Source organism: Loxodonta africana, chromosome Y, assembly GCF_030014295.1.
Source record: "Loxodonta africana isolate mLoxAfr1 chromosome Y, mLoxAfr1.hap2, whole genome shotgun sequence".
NCBI lineage: Eukaryota > Metazoa > Chordata > Mammalia > Proboscidea > Elephantidae > Loxodonta > Loxodonta africana.
The window spans coordinates 13,453,809-13,479,413 of NC_087370.1; the positions used below are offsets into that span (position 1 = coordinate 13,453,809).

The 25,605-nt window shown below is 35.1% G+C and overlaps 1 protein-coding gene across 1 annotated transcript in view; it reads right to left on the reverse strand.

Moving 5' to 3' along the window:
- Positions 1–25,605, reverse strand: part of LOC135229096 (probable ubiquitin carboxyl-terminal hydrolase FAF-X) — a 174,634-nt gene that overhangs the window by 105,696 nt on the left and 43,333 nt on the right. Inside the window, exons 4-13 of the mRNA XM_064278896.1 lie at positions 21,879–22,024; positions 20,583–20,662; positions 18,150–18,262; positions 16,554–16,772; positions 13,419–13,534; positions 12,959–13,210; positions 12,744–12,882; positions 11,219–11,371; positions 10,271–10,375; positions 3,682–3,879 (exon numbers count right to left, since the gene is read on the reverse strand). Of these exons, the coding sequence (XP_064134966.1) occupies positions 3,682–3,879; positions 10,271–10,375; positions 11,219–11,371; positions 12,744–12,882; positions 12,959–13,210; positions 13,419–13,534; positions 16,554–16,772; positions 18,150–18,262; positions 20,583–20,662; positions 21,879–22,024 (1,521 nt within the window). The remainder of the gene's footprint in view (positions 1–3,681; positions 3,880–10,270; positions 10,376–11,218; positions 11,372–12,743; positions 12,883–12,958; positions 13,211–13,418; positions 13,535–16,553; positions 16,773–18,149; positions 18,263–20,582; positions 20,663–21,878; positions 22,025–25,605) is intronic.

The window sequence follows — 25,605 nt, forward strand, 5'->3', positions numbered from 1 at the left end:
AAAATTACAGTGTAAAGAAGACTTTTCTTTTAGGGCTGGCATCACAAAAGTTACGTTGTAATTTTAATGGTTTAAGCAAATAAAATGCTGTAATTAGGTTCTTATTTCAAAATTACCATCCCAACTGCAAAATGTAAAGCTCTACTATGAAGACTTCACATTACATGGATTCAGATATAACCACATAAGTTTGGTATTAAATTTTTCTGATCAGACCGTGAACACTGAAAATTTGTATTTCATCAAGAAAATAATGGTATGGTAATTCTGCAAACGAAAAAAAAAATTATTAAAATGAAAATCCACATGCACACAGAGAACAGGTACAAATATTCACCTAAAAGAAAATTAAAAATGCTGTACACTTACTTTAAATATTACTCATGCTTCATTTGCTTCAGTCATTTTATCTAACGGTACTAGTGATCTGGAATTCAGACTTGGGCACTGAACCAATTTTTCTTTGGAATAATTCTACTTCTATGTGTACATGGAAAAGGTAATTCTGTATATTTATTTAACTCCTAAACGGGAGGAATATTTTTGCAAGCACATGAGCCCTCTTCTAGCAACAAAACTAGGCTCATGCTTTACGTGTTTTTCATGTTATAGCACGGCATCTTTCTACACCAATAACCATTTTAATGGCTGTGCTAAACCGTAACATAGAGTGTATTCATGCTCATTTTAATTTCCAATTTTTTATATCTGTATGTAATAATGAATGTCCCTGTCTGTACTTAGCGTGCTGACTTTATATTTTTTCCTATGAGAAAACTTTACAGATGTGAAATTGCTGAGTCGAATTCTAAGTACATTTTTAAAACTCTTGAAGTATTTGTACAATATTTCTAAATAAATATTACTCTGTAACTAAATTCAGTAAACTCTAGTAACAATTAACGAAGCAATAAACAAGACACTCTGCCTAGTAAGAGTAAGAACTATTAAAAAAAAAAACTTCAGCTGAACTTTAATAGCAAGTATATGGCTCTGATTCACAATTCTCTTAACAATTTTATAGTTAACTAAAATAATTTAAAGTCAAGTCACAATCATTTGAGACTGTGAATGAATAGGTAATGAACAGTCAAAATTAAGTAAAGTAAAACAAAGGAGGATCATTTGATGAAATCACTTTTTCCCTGCTTCTAAACATGCGAAGCTCCAAATGCATTACTACAATTTCAATGTAATTATTAACAATTAGGATTGAAAAAAATCTGGGTATGTTTAATCTGCTTGTAAAGAACAGTAGTTATAAATTCTTCAGAACTGAAAAAAAAAAAAAAATTCTGTTTTATGTGGATAATTCAGGGGTCACTAGTACAGAGACCACTGTATAGTCATTTATTAGGCAGCCCAGATTAGGAATGCCCTCCTCTAAATTCATTAACTCAACGATGTATGTGTACATATGACAGTGCTTTTCTGATGAACAGAATCAGTTTTACAAATGCTTCTGAGTCCTCACAATGAAATGGTTTTTAAACCTAAGAGCATCATCTTGATCTTGCTAAAGTTAAACCTGATTATATTCAAGCCCTACTGATATCCTGCCTTCAAGAATCTAGACTAACCCTCTCCAACCTTGTCTACTGCTGTTGTTAGAAAGACTACATCATCTTTATTTAAATTCTTGAACTAACTTACTGGGACAACAGGAAAACTACTAATAGAGATTTATGCATATAGAGAACATTAGTAAAAGATATATACTTGAAGTTAGAAAAGTATGGACTGCTCAATAAGTGATACCTGGATAACTTGAAAAAAAAAATTAAGCTGAATCACTACCTCACTCCTTATACCTAAATAGACAGAAAAATGGAGAAAAGACTTACCTGCTAAAAAAGTAAAATTTCAAAAGAACTATTTGAAAACATGCAAGATTATTTTGTAACCTTTTGGAAAGTTCTTTCCAAGAATAGCAGAAACCTTTGAGTAATAAAAGAAAATATAAAGTTTTCTAAAGAGGCTTTAACGATTTCATATGGTCACAAATTTTCAAACTATAAAAAAATTATTACAGATAACTGAGGAAGAACTAAAACTTCTCCTACTAAAGGTTCTATAAATAAAAGGAAAAGCCATTCAATGCCGTCAAGTTAACTTCAACTCATAGCAACCCTAACAGACAGAGTAGAACTGACTCATAGGGTTTCTAAGGCTGTAAATCTTTATGGAAGCAGATTGCCACAAACTTCTCCCATGCTGTGCCTGATGGGTTGGAATTGCTGACATTTAGATTAAAAGCCGAGTCCCTTAACCACACAGTCACCAGGGCTCATTAAAAGGATAAAAGGCACTACAAATGAAATCAAATGGCCAATCTAAAAACAGAAAGCTTTAAAATAAAGCACATTAAGCCAAAGGAACATTCTCACCACTCAGAAAAACACCACTAACCAAAACTAATAAACTAAACCCTAAAAATAAAATCAAAATCAAAAAGACCAAGAAAAATACTTCCTCATAGTCAATAAGGACAAAGGCATAAATACAGAGGCATTCTCAGGTACTCATACTAGAAATGTTATCTCTGCTTTGCTTTTGACCCTGCAGTCCAATTTCTAAGAAAACACCAACATGTACAGAAAGCTATATTTATAGGTATTTACTATGCTCTCTGAGGTATTTTTCCCATTTAAAAAAAAAAAGACAAAAGCTTATCAACAAAGGTTAAATAAATCATACAGACCATTCAGCTACATATATTTATTAGTATAAGTAAATAAAAATTAATAAATATGGAAGGCTATTCAAGATAAATACTAGATGAAAAGGTAGGTTGCAATACATTACCATTTTAAAAAGATTTCAGAAACAACAGTCCAGTGACTATTGTTGAGCGTGTGACTATGGGAACATGCAATTCCTACCGTACAATATTATGAATTTCTCATTTGTTTTCTCCAAAATGGCATTCATTTCTTAGATTTATAACCAGAATTAATAACAAAGAAATCAAATTCTGCTGGAACATTTTGTGTGACTCCTAATTTCTACTGTATCTCCAGATGAGTTTTCATGAAAAATCCATCCTTCCCTGAAGTGTTCAGTGAAAGGACCACTTTTATTTACAAGTGGGAAACAGATCAAAAGCACAACATATAAGCTAAATGTGTAGAAGCTGTTGTGATTTGTCCATAGGGAATACTATTTTGGAAATTCTGTTAATTTTATTAACTTCTTATAAGCAAAAAACACCAAACTAACCTTACACCTCAAAAATCACTATCAACTTTAATACTCAATATAATAGCGTGCCATATATTAAAACTAGAAAAACCCAAAACAAACTCATTGCTATGGAGTCAAATCCACCTCGTTCCAAGGTGCGGCTGGTGGATTCAAACTGCTGACCTTTTGGTGAGAAGCCATAGCTTGCCACACCTCTTAACTACTCTTCTACCAGGGCTCTGTATTTAACTAGCAAGCTACAATAATAAATTGTTCTTCCTATAAAATCTTTCTTTCAAGGACAACTAGTACATATTTGTGATACATAAAATCTTGAAGAAATATTAGGGGAGGAAGGAAGGTTTCTATGACAAAAGTAAGCCAATTCCTAAGGTCACTTCAAAAAATGAGGACACAGACTGCAGCTATCCTATAATTAAGTTATCCTAATTTTAAAGGAAAAAAGTTAGAAAAGTGAGCAAAGAAGTACTCCTATACCTGGGAACAACTATAATCAAGTATTTTTACGTGGGCACTGAGAGCCATGTCTACAGGCACATCATCGGTGTGGGCCAGGTTCCACAGAAGATTCAACACTTTGTGTGCCATCACGCCATCTTTATCATCTTCTGCAAGTCGACGTATCAACTCAAGCAGTTTTTCACGTTGCTTTTTATTTGCATTTGTCCAACTTGCCTAGGAAAAAAATATTTAATGACATAAATACCAGATTCTTTATACACGTCTTTGTATTATATCATCACTGCTTAAATTAAGTGTCCCTGGAATAGCTATACTCCATTAATTAAAAAGTAAAAAACAGTATAACTCAGCACTTAAACACTCATGTCTGAAAAAAACAAAACAGTATTCATGGAACAGAATGGTTTAAATTCCAGAAAACAATTCTCTATTAGCAACGTACACTCCATTACTTTTGATTTTAACATTACATAGTTAAGGGTGAGCTGCAGTATAATTCCTAATATAAGAAGACATCTGTCATAAATGAAGTCCCAAAACCTACTGCTACCGAGTCAATTCTGACTCTTAGCAATTCCATAGGATTTCCAAGGCTATAAATCTGTATGGAAGCAAACTGCTTATTCTTCTCCTTTGGAGTTGCTGATGGTTTCTAACCCCTAAACCTGTGGTTAGCAGTCATATGCCTTAATCACTGCACAACCAGGGCTCCTTAAATGAAGTCAGCAGATGATGAAGTAACGTGTACTACGTATTTTTAAAGCAAAAGGAAAATACGTGCACAGAAAAAGTCTATTGATAAATTATGAATGAATTAAGGAAGGGCAAAAATCTCCAATTTACACAGAAATGTTTATATTTAGGCTAAAAAAATGTTCATAAAAAAGCTAAAATAGTTTTGCTTTTGAGAAAATGGAATAAACACACTTTTCTCTCTTCTTCCCAGTAAGTACATATAAAACCATTAACATTATACATAATACAAACAGAAGACTCTGAGAGGTAAAGAGAACATGGCAGACAAGCTAGGTACCTTGAGACACGTAGAACCATCACAGTGAGTTCCGTGTATTTTCTTTTTTCTCATATTCCCCATAGCTGACTACAGAAGCCAGCAACCTGGAAATACCAACAACAGCAGACCAAAAAAGCCAACGCTCTAAAGGATTGAGGAAAGGCATTTTTAGAAAATACTCCAATCCAACCAAACACTTAATAAAAGATTATGGCCTCTCCCAACCAGGCCATAAAAAGCTGAATGAGGAGCCTAGACTTCCACCCTTATGGATGTAAAGATGCAATCCAAGACCTGCGAGTGTGATGGGAGTAAAGGTCAAGAAGTAGGGAACTAGGACTGCCATTCCCACCTAGTGATAATAAGGTACCCATATACCTGATATTCCTGCTAGGATGGTGTGAGAAGAGGGCTAGAAGAGAGTTGGCACTTTTATCACACTGCCAAGAGTAATGAAGTCACAGTGAGCAGGAACTCCCATTCCACCAAGCAATAAGGAGAAATACTGCACATTTCCCCGCCTACCCCTTTCTCAAGGGTCAAGGGATGGCCTATGGGAAGCTAATGTTCTCTACCTCCACTTTGCCTGAGTGATGTCGAACAGAGCCTGCTAAAACAGTAGGCGTAAATAAGATCTAGATTCTCATAAACTATTGTGAAAATCCTCAGGTTTCAATAAAAGGTTACAAAAATTACCAAGAACTAGGGAGAATGAAAAAAAGACAACCGAAAGATGCTACCAAAGGGACATTACAAACGTTAAAATTATTGAAGATTTTAAAGCAGCCATAATATCTAGGAGACACTATATACTAAGCAAAAACAGAAACATAATCAAAACAATTCTCGTTACTGTCACCAACTGATAAATGGTAAATAAAATGCAGTTTTTCGATACTATGGCATGTTATTCGGTAATACAAAGGAACGTATCTTCATACAAAAACTTGTTCATGAATGTTCATAGCAGCGCTTTTCATAATAGCCAAAAACTGAAAATAATGCTAATGCCCATCAACTGATAAACTGCATAAATAAAATCGGTCTATTCATATCAAAAAACCAAAACCAAACCCACTGCCATCAAGTATCCACATACTAGAATTCAATAGTAAAAAGGAAAGAGATTCTGATGCATGACACAGAGTAGATGAATCCTGAAAAAATCATGGTAAGTGAAAAAAGCAAATCAAAACAGGCCAAATATTTATATGAAGTACCCAAAAGAGGTAAATTCATAGCAACAGGAAGATTACCTAGGGCTGGCAGAGTAAAGAGAATAGGGAGTGACTTCTATTGTGCATGAGGTTTCCTTCTTGGGTGATGAAAACATTCTGAAATTAGACACTGATGGTGACTGTAAAGCTAGGTAAATATACTAAAACACACTGAATTGTGTATAATTTACAAATCACAAAACTTCACACCAAATTTTGCAGATTGCAAATTATATTTTCTCATGAAGCTGCTGTTAAACATAGCCAGCACACCAGTATACTACTGGATATACCTCCCTAAAGCTGTATTCAGCTGGTCCCCATAAGTGTAACTACAATTCAATTTTATGTTTTGAAATTTTACGTTAATAGACAACACTATACAAATTCACATGTAATTTTTTTTATATGTTATTAGTAAGACTGAGCTATGTACAGAGTTGTTCTAATTTGTCAATTTTCACTGGTGTGTAAAAAGTTACTCCATTATAAGAATACAGCACAAGTTTACTTTTGCTTTTGAGAATCCCTGGGTGATGCCTGACTACTAATTGCAACGTTGGTGGTTCAAATCCATCCAGAGGCAGCTGAGAAGAAAGGCCTGTGGATCTACTTCTGTTAAGGTCACAGCCACTGAAAACCCTACAGGGCACAGTTCGGACACATAGAGGGTCACCATGAGTCAGAAACCATTTCACAGCAAATGCTTTTTATATCCTTTTACCCTTGATGAACATTTGCACTGTTTCCAATTTTTGGCTAATACAAATAATTCTGTGAACAGATGCTGCTGAACAGTATCATGCTGAACATATCCATTAGATACATATGTATTTAAAAATGGAATTGTTGGGTCACAGAAGTAAAAATCAACATTTGAAGATAATGATAAACTGTTTTCTAACGTGACTGAAGTAATGTAAGTTCCCAGCAACAGTGTTGTTATTTTTAACAGGTAACCCTGGTGACCGTAACACCAGAAGTTACTGGAGTATTTGTTCATGAAAACTGCCATACAGTCTTAAATTCTTAATCCACAAATACTCCAACCAATTATAGAAAATCAGGAGAGGCTACAATACAAGGTGCATAAACAGAGTACCCAAAGACATTAATGCAGATATAATACTTGGTACTAACGTACTTCTTCTGAAGACTATTTTCATAAGCCTGTTTGTACATGGTTGGATCACCTGTCTTGGGTATAGGCATAAATATGGATCTCTTTCAGTCAGTTGGCCAGGAAGCTGTCTTCCATATTTCTTGGCACAGACGAGTGAGCGCCTCCAGCGCTAGCATTTGTTTGTTGGAATGTCTCAATTGATATTCCATCAGTTCCTGGAGCCTTGTTTTTCTCCAATGCCTTCAGAGCAGCTTCGACTTCTTCCTTCAGTACCATCGGTTCCTGATCATACGCCACCTCTTGAAATGGTTAAACATCCACTAATTCTTTTTGGTATAATGACTCTGTGCATTCCTTCTGCCTTCTTTTGATGCTTCCTGTGTCGTATAATATTTTCCCCATAGAATCCTTCACTATTGCAACTTGAGGCTTGAATTTTTTCTTCAGTTCTTTCAGCTTGAGAAACGCCGAGCATGTTCTTCCCTTTTGGTTTTCCAACTCCAGCTCTTTGTACATGCCATTATAATACTTTACTTTGTCTTCTCAAGCTGCCCTTTGAAATATTCTGCTCAGTTCTTCTACTTCATCAATTCTTCCTTTTGCTTTAGCTGCTCAACATTCAAGAGCAAGTTTCAGAGTCTCCTCTGACATCCATCTTGGTCTTTTCTTTCTCTCCTGTGTTTTCAGTGACTTCTTGGTTTCTTCATGTACGATGTCCTCGATGTCACTCCACAACTTGTCTGGTCTTTGGTCACTAGTGTTCAATGCATCAAATCTATTCTTCAGATCATCTCTAAATACAGGTGGGATGTACTCAAGGTCATATTTTGGCTCTCGTGGACTTGCTCTGATCTTCTTCAGTTTCAGTTTGAACTTGCATAGGAGCAATTGATAGTCTGCTCCATGGTCAACCCCTGGCCTTGTTCTGACTGAGGATACTGAGCATTCTTCCATCATCTCTTTCCAGAGATGTAGTGAATTTGATTCCTGTGTATTCCATTTGGTGAGGTCCATGTGTACGGTCACCGTTTAAACTGGTGAAAGAAGGGATTTGCAATGAAGAAGTCGTTGGTTTTGCAAAATTCTATCATTCGATCTCCGGCATTGTTTCTGTCACCAAGGCCATATTTTCCAACTACTGATCCTCCTTCTTCGTTTCCAACTTTCTCATTCCAATCACCAGTAATTATTAGTGCATCTTGATTGCATGTTCGATCAATTTCAGACTGCAGAAGCTGATAAAAATCTTCTATTTCTTCATCTTTGGCCCTAGCGGTTGGTGAGTAAATTTGAATAGTCATATTAACTGCTCTTACTTGTAGGTGTATGAATATTATCCTATCACTGACAACATTGTACTTCAGTATAGATCCTGAAACGTTCTTTTTGACGATGAATGCAAGACCATTCCTCTTCGTCATTCCCAGCATAGTAGACTATATGACTGCCCGATTCAAAACGGCCAATACCAGTCCATTTCAGCTCACGAACACCTAGAATATCGATGTTTATATGTTCCATTTCATTTTGGATGATTTCCAGTTTTCCTAGATTCATACTTCATACATTCCAGGTTCCAATTATTAATGGATGTTTGCAGGTGTTTCTTCTCATTTTGAGTCATGCCACATTAGCAAATATCACATCCAAGAAAAATTTTGCTAAAGATCATTCAAAAATGGCTGCAGCAGTATAATGACAGGGAGCTGCCAAAAATTCAGGCCAGTTTTAGAAGAGGACATGGAACCAGGGATATCATTGCTGATGTCAGGTGGATCCTGGCTGAGAGCAGAGAATACCAGAAGGATGTTTACCTGTGTTTTATTGACTATGCAAAGGCATTAGACTGTATGGATCATAACAAATTATGGATAACACTGTGAAAAATGGGAATTCCAGAACACTTAATTGTGCTGATGAGGAACCTTTACATAGATCAAGAGACAGTAGTGTGGACAGAACAAAGGGATACTGATTGGTTTAAGGTCAGAAAAGGTGTGCATCAGGGTTGTATTCTTTCATCATACCTATTAATCTTTATGCTGAACAAATAATACGAGAAGCTGGACTATATGAAGCAGAACCAGGCATCAGGACCGGAGGAAGACTCATTAACAACCTGTGTTATGCAGATGACACAACCTTGCTTGGGGAAAGTGAAGAGAACTTGAAGCACTTACTAATGAAGATTAAAGACCACGGCCTTCAGTATGGGTTACATTTCAACATAAAGAAAACAACTGGACCACTGAGCAACACCATGATAAATGGGGAAAAGACTGAAGCTGTCAAGGATTTCTTTTTACTTGGATCCACAATCAGTGGCCACGGAAGCAGCAGTGAAGGTATCAAAAGACGCATTGCATTGGGTATATCTGATGCAAAGGACCTCTTCAAAGTGTTGAAGAGCAAAGATGTCATCCTGAAGACTAAGGTGTGCCTGACCCAAGCCATGGTATTTTCAATCACATCATAAGCATGTGAAAGCTGGACAATGAATAAGGAAGACCGAACAAGAGGTGATGCTTTTTAAGTGTGGTGTTGGCGAAGAATACTGAATATATCATGGACTGCCAAAAGAACGAACAAATCACTCAGAAGTACAACCAGAATGCTCCTTAGAAACAGGGATGGCAAGATTGGGTCTTACATACTTTGGACAAGTTGTGAGGAGGAACCAGTCCCTGGAGAAGGACATGATGCTTGGCAGAGTACAGGGTCAGCGGAAAAGAGGAAGACCCTCAACGAGGTGGACTGATAGAGTGGCTGCCAACGACAAGCTCAAGCGTAACAACGACTGTAAGGATGGCTCAGGACCGGGCAGTGTTTCGTTCTGCTGTGCACAGGGTTGCTAGGAGTGGGAATCAATTCAACGGAACCTAACAACAACATCAATTTGTACGTCATCCCAGAGAACCAAGATGTGTTGTTACAAATGGTTTGTTCACATACTTGCTATTATTTCTCATTTCCGTTACAGCCAGTAATTCTTCCCCGCATTTCTACAAAATGGCAGGGAAAATCAACTTGAAGCAATAACCTGAATCAAAGGCAGTAAGGCTGTTTTCTGCAATGGCAATTATTATTATAATAAAAACTACTATTAAGTTTTCATTGAGAAAGAAAACCATAATAAATTCCTTCTCGTCAGAGCTTCTTTGATAAGAATTTAGAGTCAGGCTAAAAGCAATAGAGATCTAATTAACTAATTCTACTTAAAAATGAAACAATATTATTTTCAACTATTACCTTAAAGCAATCAAAAAGATGATCCAGTTGTTCAGGGGAAAAATCCCAAGCCAACTTTGCCAGCAGATCATGTACATTCTTCACAATAGCTTCATGTTTCCCTGCCTTTTGAATACATAAAATGATCACATAGAAAAAATCATAGCACATCTAAACTTGAATAAGAGATAGGATATAATTAAGCAGTGACGTGTCAATCTTATTGAAACAATGATCCCACCTTCTTCATCTGAGGTTTTAACAAAATACATAATTTTTAAAGGCTTTAAAACTGCAATTTAAAATGTAGGAACTGGATATAAATACATAATGCACTTCAGAAATACATGTGTAACTTTATTGCTGAATACTGAAATTACTACCTGTTTATTAACAAAACTAGCAGAAAAATAAGGCATAATAATGGTACTATTTCAAAACTGAAGACTGAAGTGTTCAATAGAAGGCAAGAATGAATATTATTTCCTTATGTAATCTAGAACTTGACAATACTTCAGAAAAGGATCTGCATACAAAACAGTAATTAAAATAGCATTAAAAAAATTATACATTTTCTGACTCTGAAACCAAGGTTATTGATTCCTATAAAAAGTTATAACCTTCGATAATAATTATTGACAAGCTTTTATAAATAATAATGTGACCCATGACATTACTTTTCTCATATACTTAATAGGAAAAATCCTCTCACTACATACTTTTACACTATTATTATAATCATCCCTTTACACCTTTTAATTAAAGCCAGCTATAAATTGGCACCCTTTACCAAGTACAAAGATGTGAAATTTTTGGTTTTCATTTTAAAAATTTATATAGATTCCTATACAGAAAAAACATTTAAACATATGAAAATATGAATTCCTTTACATAATGACTACCATAATTTCTTTGATTTTTAGTAACTCTCTTATGAATATAAAATAGCTATAACCTTAAATTTCTTACCTGTGCTGCCCAAATATTATCAAGATCATCTAATGTAAGAGCTTTTTCTTTGATCACAAACCGAAGAATCTTCTCTAGCTTTTCTACATATTGTGGCTGATGAAGACTATCTCGCAGTACTATGGATAAGATACTGTTCTGCTGTATCCATTCCTAAATGTAATACAAAAATTTGTTTCAAAGTAGGAACTACAATACAGGGATTTAAAAAACAAAAAATAAAGTCTTAGCGCAGACTTTAAAGTAACACTAGTAAAAACTTGCAAGTCCAAATTATGTATATGTTCACAAATTAAAGCACAATAATGTACCATGTTAACTGTTTTAAAGGCAATTTTTAAAATATTACAATAATTTCACGGTAAATGTTCCCATGTGCTACACCAGCACACTTTTCAGTTTTGTATTTCCAATCTATTGCACACAGGCACTTTAGTAAAATATAGTAAGAATGCCACAGCAATATTAAATTTCCTTTGAAGTTCCTAAACACTCATTTTTTATACCTGCAATTATTTAAGAACTAGCTGACAACAGTTCTGGCCTTCCACAAAGCAGACAAATTTCACACAGAAAATCTAACTCCCAACATGGGTCAATGCCTGAATCTGGATTAAGTCCTATACCCTCAATACCACATAAGTATGCTCCGTAAGACTTTTTATTACATTCTCATTGCTTCCATTATTAAACACATGGCTCTCTTAAGACAGGGACAGTTCTTCACAGACTTCTTCCCTGTGCCAGCATACAAAAAACCGTGCTGAATAACTTCAGGGGTTTACTTGCTATTCATTTCAAAACTAAAATATAGAAATTGTATACTCATATATCAATGTTCACTGCAATACTATTCCTACTAGCCAAAAGGTGGAAACAACTCAAGTGCCCATTAAAAAATAAATGGATAAATAAAATGTAGTATATACATACAATGCCATACAAAGAAATGAACTTCTGTACTTGCTACAGCACAAATGAACATGGAAAAGACTATTGTTATTGTGTGCCTTCCACAAGATTCCAACTCATGACAAACTGTTGTGTGTAAAGCAGAACTTCTCCATAGGGTTTTCAAGGCTGTGAACTTTTGGAAGCAGATCTGTCTTCGGGGATGCTCCTTGCTGGGTTTGAACCACCAATATTTTGGCTAGTGGACCACTTAACTGTCTGAGCTGCCCAGGAACCTTATCCCATTAATTGTAATTCCCATTTTTTGAACTGGCAAATGATCAATATGCCAATTCATTTACTATATTAAATCTACCCCCAAGATCACCTCGCATTTCCAACCAAAACCCAAACTATAATTCCATCAACACCTACATCCAATAATGACAAATTTACTAAACAAAAATAATTTTACCCTATGAATTCCAATAACTAATAATGTGCTATTACTATTAAGCAGCAGTTTTTTTTTTGGTGGGGTAGGGGTGGGGGTGTTGCTTTTAACATTACTTAGTACTAATCCAGCTCTTTCCTCAAGTAGATTTTTGTCCATGTAAGAATCAAACAAACTTACTGCCATTCGTTCAACTGTCAACCATTCTTCTTCCTCAGGGTTACCATGCCGATGAGTATAATACGATACACTAGATATCACTTTATTAATTTCATTCAAAGCATTCATCTTGCCATTAAAAGAAGAAATCTGCAGTAATCTGTAAGAGAAATCTGAAGTAAGTATAACTCTAAGAATTAACAAAAGCAATTACTTAAAGAGTTTAAATAGCTTACCTAAGTATCATTTTCAGCCTAAAAATTTCTAAATTTTTTACAGTTTCTTCTTGTCCTGGAACCCTGGAAGCTAAATTCTTCAAAGATTTAATAATCATTGAAAGGGCATCATTTTTTGCTTCATTCTTTGCTTCTTTTTTTAGTTCTTCGTCAGTCAGATTTTCTAAAAATCGTGGCACAACTTCTATCACTGGAATGAAGTACTTTTGCACTGTGCGTAGGCTGAGAAACTCATAGCATTGTCCAAATGGTCTGAAATTAGGAAGATGGGAAACTTCTGTAATATTTAATTTCTTAAAACCAACAAGGACCAAGCTCTTAGACTAGTAACCGTACCTAAATAAATGTCCAAGTTACCAGTTTAAAATAAGAGGAAATAAACTGAATCACAACTATAATGATGGCAATAAAACAGTAAGTTCTATAATGCACTGAATACTCATTTAAAAACATAACTTACTTAATAAGGGCTGCAATTATCTGCACATTTAATGCTGGTCCATTAATAAAACGATCGTGCAAAACCTGGAACCCGTTTAATGTGCCAAATTTATTGATGAGATCCACTAGCCAACCCTGCAATTCAGTTAATAAGAGTTAATCTCTCCTTCAAGTAAAAAGAAAAAAAAGGTTAGTAATTAAGTATAGTCATAGAAATAGAAAACCCAATAAAATAACTGTCACATTGTCTTTAAAAAAGAACACAAAATATCAGTATTATAGAGTCATACATATGCTTATGAAGGCTTAAAACTTTGTCTTACGTATCCCTTGACCCGGGAATAGCACAGCAATTACAGAGTGACTGAGAGGGACAACTAGAATTTGTTCATCTCTCACTCATAGCTGGTTAACAGGAATTAGGCAAAGTGTGTGTGGCTAAAAGTGTTTCTATGTGTAAGAATGTAAAATGATTAAAAGGTTGTATTAACATAAAACTCATATACCCAGGAATTAATTGTCTTTTAAATCTTGTCTGTTAAAGAGCCAAATTTTAGGGAAAAACAAAAACGGGAACTGGGGCCATTTTACTACTATGCTTAGGCAGAAAAAAAAAGACCGTACATTTTACACAGAAAAACATTCAGTACACAAATAAAGCTAAATAAAATTTAGCTGCTTTAAGAAGAATACATTGTTATAATCTGTTACGTTATATATGAAGGGAATCTAAATAGATTTAAAATCTCTAGTAAACCAATTCTCTTATTTCTGAATGAATTCATTATGGTACTTTTATAACTTCTTACTTACCTTTAAAAGGTTAATATAAAGCAATCAAAATATCTTGGCATATAGAGTGAAACCTGTGAGAACTGGAACTTTAGGGTACTACCTTATTTTTCGGGACTCATCCCAATTATTGGTGGGAATAAAAAATGGTAGAACCACTGTGGAAAGCTTTGATCATTTCAACTACCATATTACTGAACAATTCCACACGTAGGTATATACTCAAGAGACTTGAAAGCAGCAACACAGACAGACACATGTACACCAAACCAACGTTCATTACGGTGCTATTCATAATTTCTAAAAGCTGAAAACAACCTAAATGTTGATCAAAATACTAATGAATAAACAAATGTGGTTTATAAATGGAATATTACATGCTACAACACAGGTGAACCTTGAAAACATTACACTGAGTGAAATAAATCAAGCACAAAAGGACAAATATTGTTATGATGCCACTTTTGTCTACAAAGACAAAATCAGATACATATACAGGTAACAGTGTCCTTTAGTGGTTACCAGGGATGGGAGAGACAGGGAGACGGAGTCACTCTACATAGTAAATATTTGTTATTTTGGTGATGGGAAAAGCAACACCGAATGTTGGTGACATCAGTACATTTTAACCAAGGTAAAGGATGACACTAAGAAGTACACAAGAACAGGGGACATTATTGGTAAATACTGTAACACACACAATTTGGCAACAACAGCAGTTAACTACTAAAAAATAACTGAGTGGTTACGTAAGTAGATGTATATGCATATGAGTACAGGAAGATATCTGTGTGTATGCATGTGAGCATACACAGTTGTATCTGCAGGAATATTTATATACATGTCTGTATGCACTGCACGTATTATAAAACACATAAGGAGCACTGTCACAGATATCTCCCAGATATAACCGAACGCCTTGGAGGACTGGTCTAATGAGTTTGAAGTTTATTAGGACCACAGTCTTGCAGGATATCACAGTCAACTGGCAGCACATAGGCTACAAAGTTTAAGTTCTATATCCTAGACCACTAAGTGAACTCTGGGGTCTTACAAGCTTGTGACTGGACATCTAACCTACAGCTACTAGTCTCTATTTGTCTGGAGCAAAAGAGAAAGAAGAGAACCAAAGCCTCAAAGAAGAAACTAGTCTACAGGACCAACTGCCTACATGAACCATGGCCTCATCTATCAAGAGACCGGAAGGACAAGGCTGTGCCTAGCTACCATTACCAACCATTTTGACCGGGCCACAATAGATGGTTCTGAATAGAAAGGGAGAAAATTGTACAACAAAACTCAAATTCTTAAAAAAAGTCCAGATTTACTAGAATGGCAGAGACTAGAGGAATCTCTGAGATTATTGCCCTCAGATACCTTTTAAACTTGCAATGAAACTATTCTTGGAGGTTATTTTTCAGCTATATAACAGACTGGCTCATAAAGAGAGATCTCCTTTGGATTTAAAAACAAAAAGAACCACCACATATATAAGACCAAAAAGTCAACATTTCACTCTAATGCAAAAATGAGAAAATCGGGGGCAGGGGCGGCGGGGGCGGGGGAGGACGCAGCCGTCAAGCAAGAATAATGAAATAGAACACTTAGAATGGAAATAATAAAAATGTTGACACAATGTGGAAAAGGTCACCAATGTCTCTGAAAAATACATATAGAAATTGTTAAATGCGAATCCAGTTTGCTTTGTAAATGTTCACCAAAAAGTCAGTACGATATTTTTAAAAAAAGAATACATTTATATACAGACCATGTATTCTTGACATTTTAAATTTTTACCATTTAGCTTTCATGACATGTTATTGGGCATTTTTTACAATACACTTGATCTTAGTAATCTTAGTATCGATTAAAATATAAGTCTTGGGTGGAGTTAGTAAACTTTCAGTTACATCCTTATTTCAAAGAGAAAGTATGTTCTATTTTATGTTAGTCCAATTACAACTAACTCCAAGGAAGAAGGACAGAAGAAAACAGCAGCAAACCATATACACGAAGAGAGGGGAAAAAAAAAAGCCAAAACCATGGAATTAGCAGGCCAGGTATAAAAAAGGCTCCCGTTTGGCATATTGTTTACTTTAATGTCTCAATAGCAATTTGATTATCAGACTTTCAGTATTTAAACACAGGAAAACATTTAACAGTATAAACAGAAGGCAGAACATACTTTTATCACACATTTAAAAAAAGAGAATCTAAAAGAGAAAGAATATGATGTGGAATCCCTTTAAAGCAATAAGAAACGACTCTTCACCACGTTAACAGAATGTTCATATCATTAAAATTCTGTGGAAAAGGCAATATAATTTTAAAACACGTATTTTTAAAATAACAAACCACACACTTTTGGTGATCGAGGATCTGAAGAACGAGCGAAGAGTTCATCTTCGGCCAACTGAACATTTGTGGAAACTGATTCACATGGACGTGTACCATTGTAAATATGGAATTTGCAATGTGGATTTAGGGCCATAGCGAGAAGTTCTAGAAGTGGAAACCAGTCTTGGGACAACTTGGCCACACAAAGCTCCACTAGACGATGAGTATTGTTAATAATACACCTCTGTTATATAAGGAAAGAAAAGTTGGTTTATAATACGACAACGTAGCAACTTCAAACATATGCACATACGGCACTCTTATTATTAATAACCTCTCTCCATCTTTCCATACTGGTCATTTGGATTCTGCTGACATGCAATAATGCTGTGATCAAACTTGATATATCAATAGAAATATATTAGTATTTATTTACTTCATACTTGCACTGTGCCTATCTTCAAAACTACTTGAGAAGGGTTACATAGAAAGAAGGCACCATAGGTTGTGTTTGCTCTATGTCCATAGGACAGATATGAATTATCATTTTCACTCTTTGGAATTTGTATAGTAGAATCAATACTTCCAAAATCTAACTATTTAGCGCCATATATCTGAAACAGAATACACTTATAATGTAAGGCTTACCTCAAAAGTCACACATCATTTTCAAAGTATCTATTTCTACACAAAAAAACTTATATTAATCAGGAAATGCTGGCATTAACATGCCATGGTTATTGGTGGGAAATGTCAAAGTTATACTTTATAGGTTGAAAATTATACTTACAGGTTGAAATTTAAGGCACACAGAGAATGTTTGCTTCACAGCTTTTGGCTGATCCCATTTCACAGATAAGGACCACAGACTTGGAGTAACTACCATAATACCATGATTCTAATAATATAAACTTTTTTTTTGGCTTTTTAAGATCTCTGGAATATGACTGTATTCTAGACTGAAAGTAATTCCCAAGAGGACTTGTATTTACTCTGGCAGTCACTTGAAGACACTCTGAATCTGGGAGCACTTTAAATCATTTGACTTTTTCTTGTTATCACAATTGTAGCTTCAATTCATACCACAAACTTTTCTATGGACTGGATTGTATAGTCTAATTCCCATAAATTTTTCTTCTTCCCTCTAGCAAGTGCTAAGGTTAAAACTTTCAAGGTTTTTTTGTTTATTATTTCTATACCACAAGTTTATTTTTTATTTAACTTTTGCACTGAAATTACAGGCCTGCAATGGGGCATCTATATGTGGGATATCCTATTAGACTCCCCATCTAGGGTATTTTTCTTCCTTAATGGTACATAAAATAGTGGGGACTGACAATCAATAACATACATTTAATGAAAAACAGTGATTTGCATTAGGTCACAAGGCACTTAAAACTCCAGGTGACAGAAAGAACCAAGGTTTTGTAATTCAAAAACCCCAGGCTCATTTTAAAAGATTACACTACCTTTAACTGTCTATAATTTATAATCTTCTCATTTTTTAAACTGATTTAATTAATAGACCAAATATGTTATTCAGAGTAAAGTTTTCTAAAACCAAACATAAAGGAATCACCACGTAGTAAACATAACCCTAAAAAGCAAACGTAAGACTCACATGAATTTCAAACTTCCACCCACTCACTGCCTCATCCATTAGGATTTTAGTGAAAGATATTGTTAGCCCATCTCGGAAAAAACGCTGACATGCTTCACTTTTAATATCAAGACCTGTATTAGAAGTGAAGAAAGTTAAAATAAGCCTAATGTAAAGAAAGCATTTCTCTAATCAATTATATAATGCAAAGAATAGGAAAATAATTTGTTTCAATTCAAAAACAGTACTGTAGCTTTTGAAATGAGACACACCATTATAAATGGTCAAAAGGACAACCTGATTATACTGAAAACATGTAGGATTTAGGAAAAATTAAACTGCACCTCAATAAATTTTATAGCAGCATTAAAGTATATGAAATTACATTAAATCAAGTAACAGAACAACTAATTGCAAAAGCTTCAAAATATGACACTGGACTCTAAACAAGAAACAGTTACTGACAGAATCAGCCTATTCTATTTCACTCATTGAAAATACAGTTCAAAACTTTAATATACCAACAATTTTAAAATGTTATTTTGAGAATGAATTGTCTATTTAGTATCATATTTAAAGGATGAGTCCTGTATTGTGGCTCTAGTTAATCTCTTTCACATCTTGGCATCTACCAGTCTTCTTTTAATGTTGTCTGATTTAAGAAAAGCAATATACTCATGTGTCTTCAAACACAAAGATCTTACTGAAAATTCAGAAACAATTCAATATGCACAATAAAGTATACTTTGATTTTGATTATATACATATTTGTATGTTACTTAAAACCTGGACTATACTTTAAAGAGCTTAAATTCTGCCTAAAAGTAACCATGGCCCCAGAAAATACACGTAGGTGAAATGCCCCTGGCAAATGAAACATTCACTAAACGTCAATGCTATTAAATGAAATACATTTACTTTTAGTTCACTGTGTACTGTCAGAGCCTAAAACATGTTTACTACAAAAGTCCTTGATATTGAGTAAATTAATGAATAAATGTGCAAATGAACAAAAGAAATTTGAGCAATAAGAAACTTTTATAATATTTTCATATCTCACTAGTATTTTTCCCTAGGATTAAAAAGCATACTATAACATTATTTAAATGACTGTAGGGTAATAATTGGTAATTAAATCAAATTGTTACCTCTCCCACAAAGTCGGGCAGATTTAGCACAAATCACACTCAGAAACACACCAAAAAAATTAATAATTTGCCTAATGATAGTTTAAAAAAACACCTGTAGGTACAATATTTCGAAGATGAATAAAGTTCTTGTTCATGACTCAGAAAAAAAAAGTACTACTGCCTTTTCTTTTAGCCTTTAAGACCTTAAAAACAAATACAATAACATTACAAAATTCAATGATCCGCTGAAAGAATTCAATTGCATCTAAAATGCAAACCAAGTCATCAGAAAGTGATTAATCCCAACATTAAACTTTTACTTCAGACAGTTTTCTTTACTGGTTGCTGGAGGAAAACAACCAAACACACACACACACAGACACACACACAAAACAAACAGAAAAAGAGACACACACAAAGGAAAACAAAGCTACATATATTTTGTCTCTCAAATCTTTTTTTCTTTTGATAAAAACAATTTGTTTTCTGTGCGTGTTTAAATACAAAATCAGCCATGCAAGATACACAGCTTACTAGAAGCACACAATATTAATGAAATAGCAAATTTCAATCAAGGGGTAAGAAAGGGTTCCATTAGCACAGTTCTCTGATCAACTCCATTTTAACCAGTCTACTAAAAGATAAGGATTACTTGGGTGGGGCAATCAGTTAAGCACTTGAATACAACTGAAAGATAGGCTTCTGAACTCACCCAGAGGCACTTTAAAAGGCCTGATTTACTTCCGAAAAGGCCACAACATTGAAAATCTGCACACATAGGGTTTCCATGAGTTGGAATCAACTGGACAACAACTGGTCTGGCTTATTAAATGGTAAGTGTAAGTAACTTGCATTGAAATCATTTGGAAATCAACATAATTCTCAGTAAGAAATGGCTTAGGTGTAAAAAAAAGTCACCAAATATATCTGAAGTCATATGACCACTACTAGTTTTAAAAATAGTATGAGCTTTATTTTAAAATTAATTTAAAAAACCTAGATATTCTGGAAAATGTTTTTCTAACTTTTGAGTTAACAACCACATAATAATCTAATAAAACAATAAATCCTCTCCTTAGAAATATAAACATACATAAAACTCTGCATATAACTTTAAAGGGTCTAGAGATGTCCTTAAAAGGTGTCCTAAGCTTTCTATAACCTCTAGGATTATGTAACTCTTACCAGAAAGCACAGCGACACATGAGAGTTTATGATTATACAGTAACATTTTACAGAAAAACAAAGCCTTCAGGACAATGGAAATATATAGTAATATATATTGAGGAAAATGCAGCATCATCTCACCTTTTTTACAACTCACCTTTTTTACTAAGATCAATAGCAGCTTCTAAAAGAACTTCTAATTCCCCTTTTGGCAAAACAGGAACCACCCACCTAGGCCTGAGAATTATTATACAATAAAAATATGCTTTATTGGTTGACCACTAAAGAAACAAAATAACAAAAATTTTAAAGATGACTATGTATAATTATGTATATTTTAAGAGAGGTTACAAATTACCTGCTTTTGGACACTAAGAGACATCTATTATATCTACATACAGTACTTTTTAAAGCACTCCAAGCAAGAAGAAAATCCTGGCAAGAAGGAAACCCTCGTGGCATAATGGTTAAGTGCTACAGCTGCTAACCAAAGGGTCAGCAGTTCAAATCCACCAGGAGCTCCTCTGAAACTATGAGTTGGAATCAACTAAAGGGCAATATTTTAGCAAGCAAGAAATACAACGAGAGAAGAATTTATTTATTAATTTTCACTGAACACTAAAACTAATCAATTAAATATATATCTTTGTTCAAATTAGTGAGAAAGTGCTCTCTCCAGGTTTAGAGTAGTAAAAAAGGTACAATGTAACAAATGTCTTGTTTTGATCTTTATCACAGAAAGAAATAAACAGGAGAGTATGGCTGATTTCTCCAGCTCATCTCAGAACATTATTTATCAACATTCCCAGCAGATTGAGCAACAGGTTTCCCAGCCAATATTCTTCAATAAGTGTTTATATATATTTATTATATTTGTTATTGTTTCTCTTTACAAAAAAACCCATCTTTTTCAATTTTGATTAAATTTCTCCCCATCTAAGAATTTTCTAATAGTGTGACTCATTCATCTGGACACACGAGAAATAGCTCGTTAAGAAAATTCAGCCACCACCACATGGAGGTGAAAAGCACCGAAAACCCTTTTTTTTTTTTAAATGCTTCTGCCACAGAAAATGGGCATCCCAGAATCAAAAAATTTCATTTAGCAACTCTAGCAACCAATGTACCAATGAAAAACCACCTACATAAGCCCACAAAAGGAAATCCCTGTGTACAGATCTAAAAAAAACACCAACTAGGGTCATACAGAATCAATAATTTGAAATTTTTATTCACACTATCATTCTCTTTCACTTTTTAAAACCTGGAGAAATGTATGCATTAGTAACAACGGGTTAACAATGTTAAAACTATTAAGAAGGCAGTGAGCATATGGTGACACTGCAATCTACTCTCTACTTTCTGTGTTCACTACAAGTTGCAACACTGATAAAGCAATCTGATTTTTCAAATCATTACTTCCATTAAAAGAAACACATCAAAACAAACTCACCTATTGATCATGTCATCTAACTTTGCCAGGTCAGTATGTGGAAATATAGGTTCCTCATCCTCATGCTGTGGTGGGGCATCACCTTGACCTTGTTCATCTGGGGGTGTTGTTGGCATATTCTCATTGGAAGAATCAGGTGAAGTGTTCTTAATTAAAAATTAAATATTTCAAACTTAAATTTTTATAACATACGTACAACATTCAGCAACACAGATTTTGTTAAATTATTATATTTTAATTATCCATTGTATATTCTCAGGAAAATTGAGATCATGCTTTTTTTTTTCTTTTTCGGCTCAATATGACTATTTTCATACGATTAAGAATCTTGGGGAGCCAGGGCCAAGATGTCGGAATAGCCAGATGCTTCTGGCGATCCCTCTTAAAACAAAGACTGGAAAAATCAAGTGACACAGTTGTACTTACGACAAGCTAGGAGACCTGAACATCAAAGGCAAAGTTAGAAAACGACTGAGCAGCAAGGGGAGAAAGAGGTGGTTCAGAAGCAGAGAGGAGTTGCTGGACCTAAATTGCAGGGACCCCTCAGGCACCATTCCCAGGAACTGCTGGGTGGGCCAGTACTGTTCCGCAGCAGTTTCCACGGGGAGAAGAAACCAGCCACACAGCCTACTCTCATCTCCAGAACCAGAGAAGAACAGCTAAGCACTTCCGTATATTTTCCCACACCCCTCACCCCCAAGCTGTCTTCAGTGGCTACTAATTTCCTTGGGCCCTGTTGAGTGCCCTGTGCCATGTTCCCGGTCTTGGAGAAGGAATTAATTCACATCAGGGGGATAGATAAATTTTCCAGCTCCACTAACCGGGGGAGCTCAGGACAGAAGGAACTCCTGTCAAGGCACAAGTGGTCTGTGGACTTTGAGTACCTTTCCCCCTGCGTGGACCTGTGTGGGCCTGTTTCAGAATAGGCCCTTGCAGGCAGACTGCAACTGTTTAAGCTGTATGGTGAAGAGATAGGTGTTTGATATTTGACACTGCTTTGCCTATTCAACAGGGTCCTCACCTAACCAGATGAGGGGCATAAGGACTAGTGGCTCCATTCAGGTCACCTAGCCACCTATGCGTGACAGGCGTCCAGGATTAACTGGTGTACCTCCCAGTCCTTATAACCAAAAGCAGATGAACTGGGTGCCCATGGTTCATCTGCAGAAACCACCCACCTGTACGCTCTAGACAACAGGGACACGCCTTCCTCAGAGACACTCGGGGGATGGTTCTCAGCCCCCTGCCTTGTTCAGAGAGTGACTCTTTGCTGCAATCAGATATTGGTACCTACACCAAACACCCCTGTCCCTCTAAGGTTGAACGACAGAGACTGTGTCACACACTTGATGACCTGCTACCAGGACAAACGAGCTGAATCCAACAAGAAAAGTAAGTGAACTCATAATCTCATATACCTGATAACAGCTCTATCCATCTGTTGACAGGACGTCAGAGCTCCACACACAAATATAATTAAGGTAGCTCAGTGAAGCAACCCATCTGGGCAAATCAAAATAAAACAAAGCAAGAATCTAGGGTACAGTAAGCAAACATAAAATAAACTAATATGATAACTTATATATGGCTTAGAGACAAAAGTCAATATCAAACAACATAAAGAAACAGATCATGATCACTTCAACAAGCTCTCAACACAGAGAATCAAAGGATCTTATGGATGAAGGTGCCTCCCTAGAATTACCAGATGCAGAATTCAAAAGATTAATATACAGAACTCTTCAAGACATAAGGAAGGAGATCAGGCAATATGCAGAACAAGCCAAGGAATACACAGATAAAACAGCTGAAGAAATTAAAAAGGTTATTCAAGAACATAAATTTAACAAGCTGCAAGAATCCATAGAAACACTGCTATCAGAAATTCAGAAAATTAACAATAAAATTATAGAATTAGACAATTCTGTAGAAAGTCAGAGGAGCAGAATCAAGCAAGTGGAAGGCAGAATTAGTGACTGTGAAGATAAAGCACTTGGCACCAATGTATTTGAAGAAAAATCAGATAAAAGAATTAAAAAAAATGAAGATCTAAATGCCACCATCAATCAGCTTGACCTCAGAGACATATACAGAACACTCCACCCAACAGCATCCAAGTATACTTTCTTTTCTAGTGCACATGGAACATCCTCTAGAACAGAACACATATTAGGTCATAAAGCAAGCCTTAGCAGAATCCAAAGAATTGCAATATTGCAAAGCATGTCTTCTGACCATAAAGTCATAGAAGTACAAATCAGCAACAGAAGAAGCAAGGAAAAAAAAATCCAACACACAGAACCTGAACAACATCTTGCTCAAAAACTACCGGGTTATATAAGAAATTAAGGACAGAATAAAGAAATCCACAGAATCAAATGAGAAGGAAAACATATACTACTAGAACCTTTGGTACAATGCAAAGGCTGTGCTCAGAGGTCAATTTACAGCAATAAATGCACACATCCAAAAACGAAGAAAGGGCCAAAATCAAAACATTAACCCTGCAGTTTGAAGAAATAGAAAGAGAGCAGCAGAAGAAGCCTTTGGGCACCAGAAGAAAGCAAATAATAAAAATTAGAGCAGAATTAAATGGAATATGGAATAGAAAAACAATTGAAACACTTAAGACCAAAAGTTAACTCTTAGAAAAAACTAACACACACACACACACCAAAAACAAAACAAAACAGGAGAAGCAGCAAATAGCCCTAATAAGAAATAAGAAGGGCAATATCACAAAAGATCCAACTAAGATAAAAAAGAATCAACAGAATACTATGAAAAACTGTACCAAACTTGAAAACCTATGGGAAACAGCAACATTTCTTAATACACATTACCTAACTAAACTAACACAAACAGAGGTAAAACAACTAAATAAACATATAACAAAAGAAAAAACTGAGAAGGTAATTTAAAAACTCTCCCCCCCAAAAAGGCCTTGACAGTTACACAAAAGAATTCTACCAAACTTTCAGAAAAAATAATTAACACGACTACTACTAAAAGTATTTCAGAGCATAGAGAAGGATGGAATACTCCAAAACTCATTGGATGACGCCAGAATAATCCTGATATAAAAAATAGGTAAAGACACCACAAGAAGAGAATTACAGACCAATATCCCTCCAGAACACAGACATAAAAATCTTCAACGGAACTCTAGCAAATAGAATTCAACAACATATCAAAAAAACAATTCACCATGACCACGTAGTATTCATACCAGGTATGCAGGGATGGTTCAACACTAGAAAAACAATTAATGTAAACAAACTATACAAATAAAACAAAAGACGAAAACCACATGATCTTATCAATTGTTTCCGGAAAGACATCTGACAAAGTCCAACGCCCTTCATGATAAAATGTCTCAGCAAAACAGGGATAAAAGGGAAATTCCTCAACATAATAAAGGGCATTTATACAAAGCCAACATCATCTAAAATGGAGATAGTCTGAAAGCATTCCACCAGACAAAGATGCCCTTTTATCACCATTCTTATTCAACTCTGTGCTGGAGGTCACACCCAGAGCAATTAGGCTGGAAAAAGAAAGAGCATCCAAATTGGTAATGAAAAAGTAAAAGTATCTCTATTTGCAGATGATAAAATTGTATACACACAAAACCCTAAAGAATCCACAAAGGAACTACAGGAATAGAACATTTCAGCAAACTATCAGGATACAAGATAAACATACAAAAATCATTTGGATTCCTCTA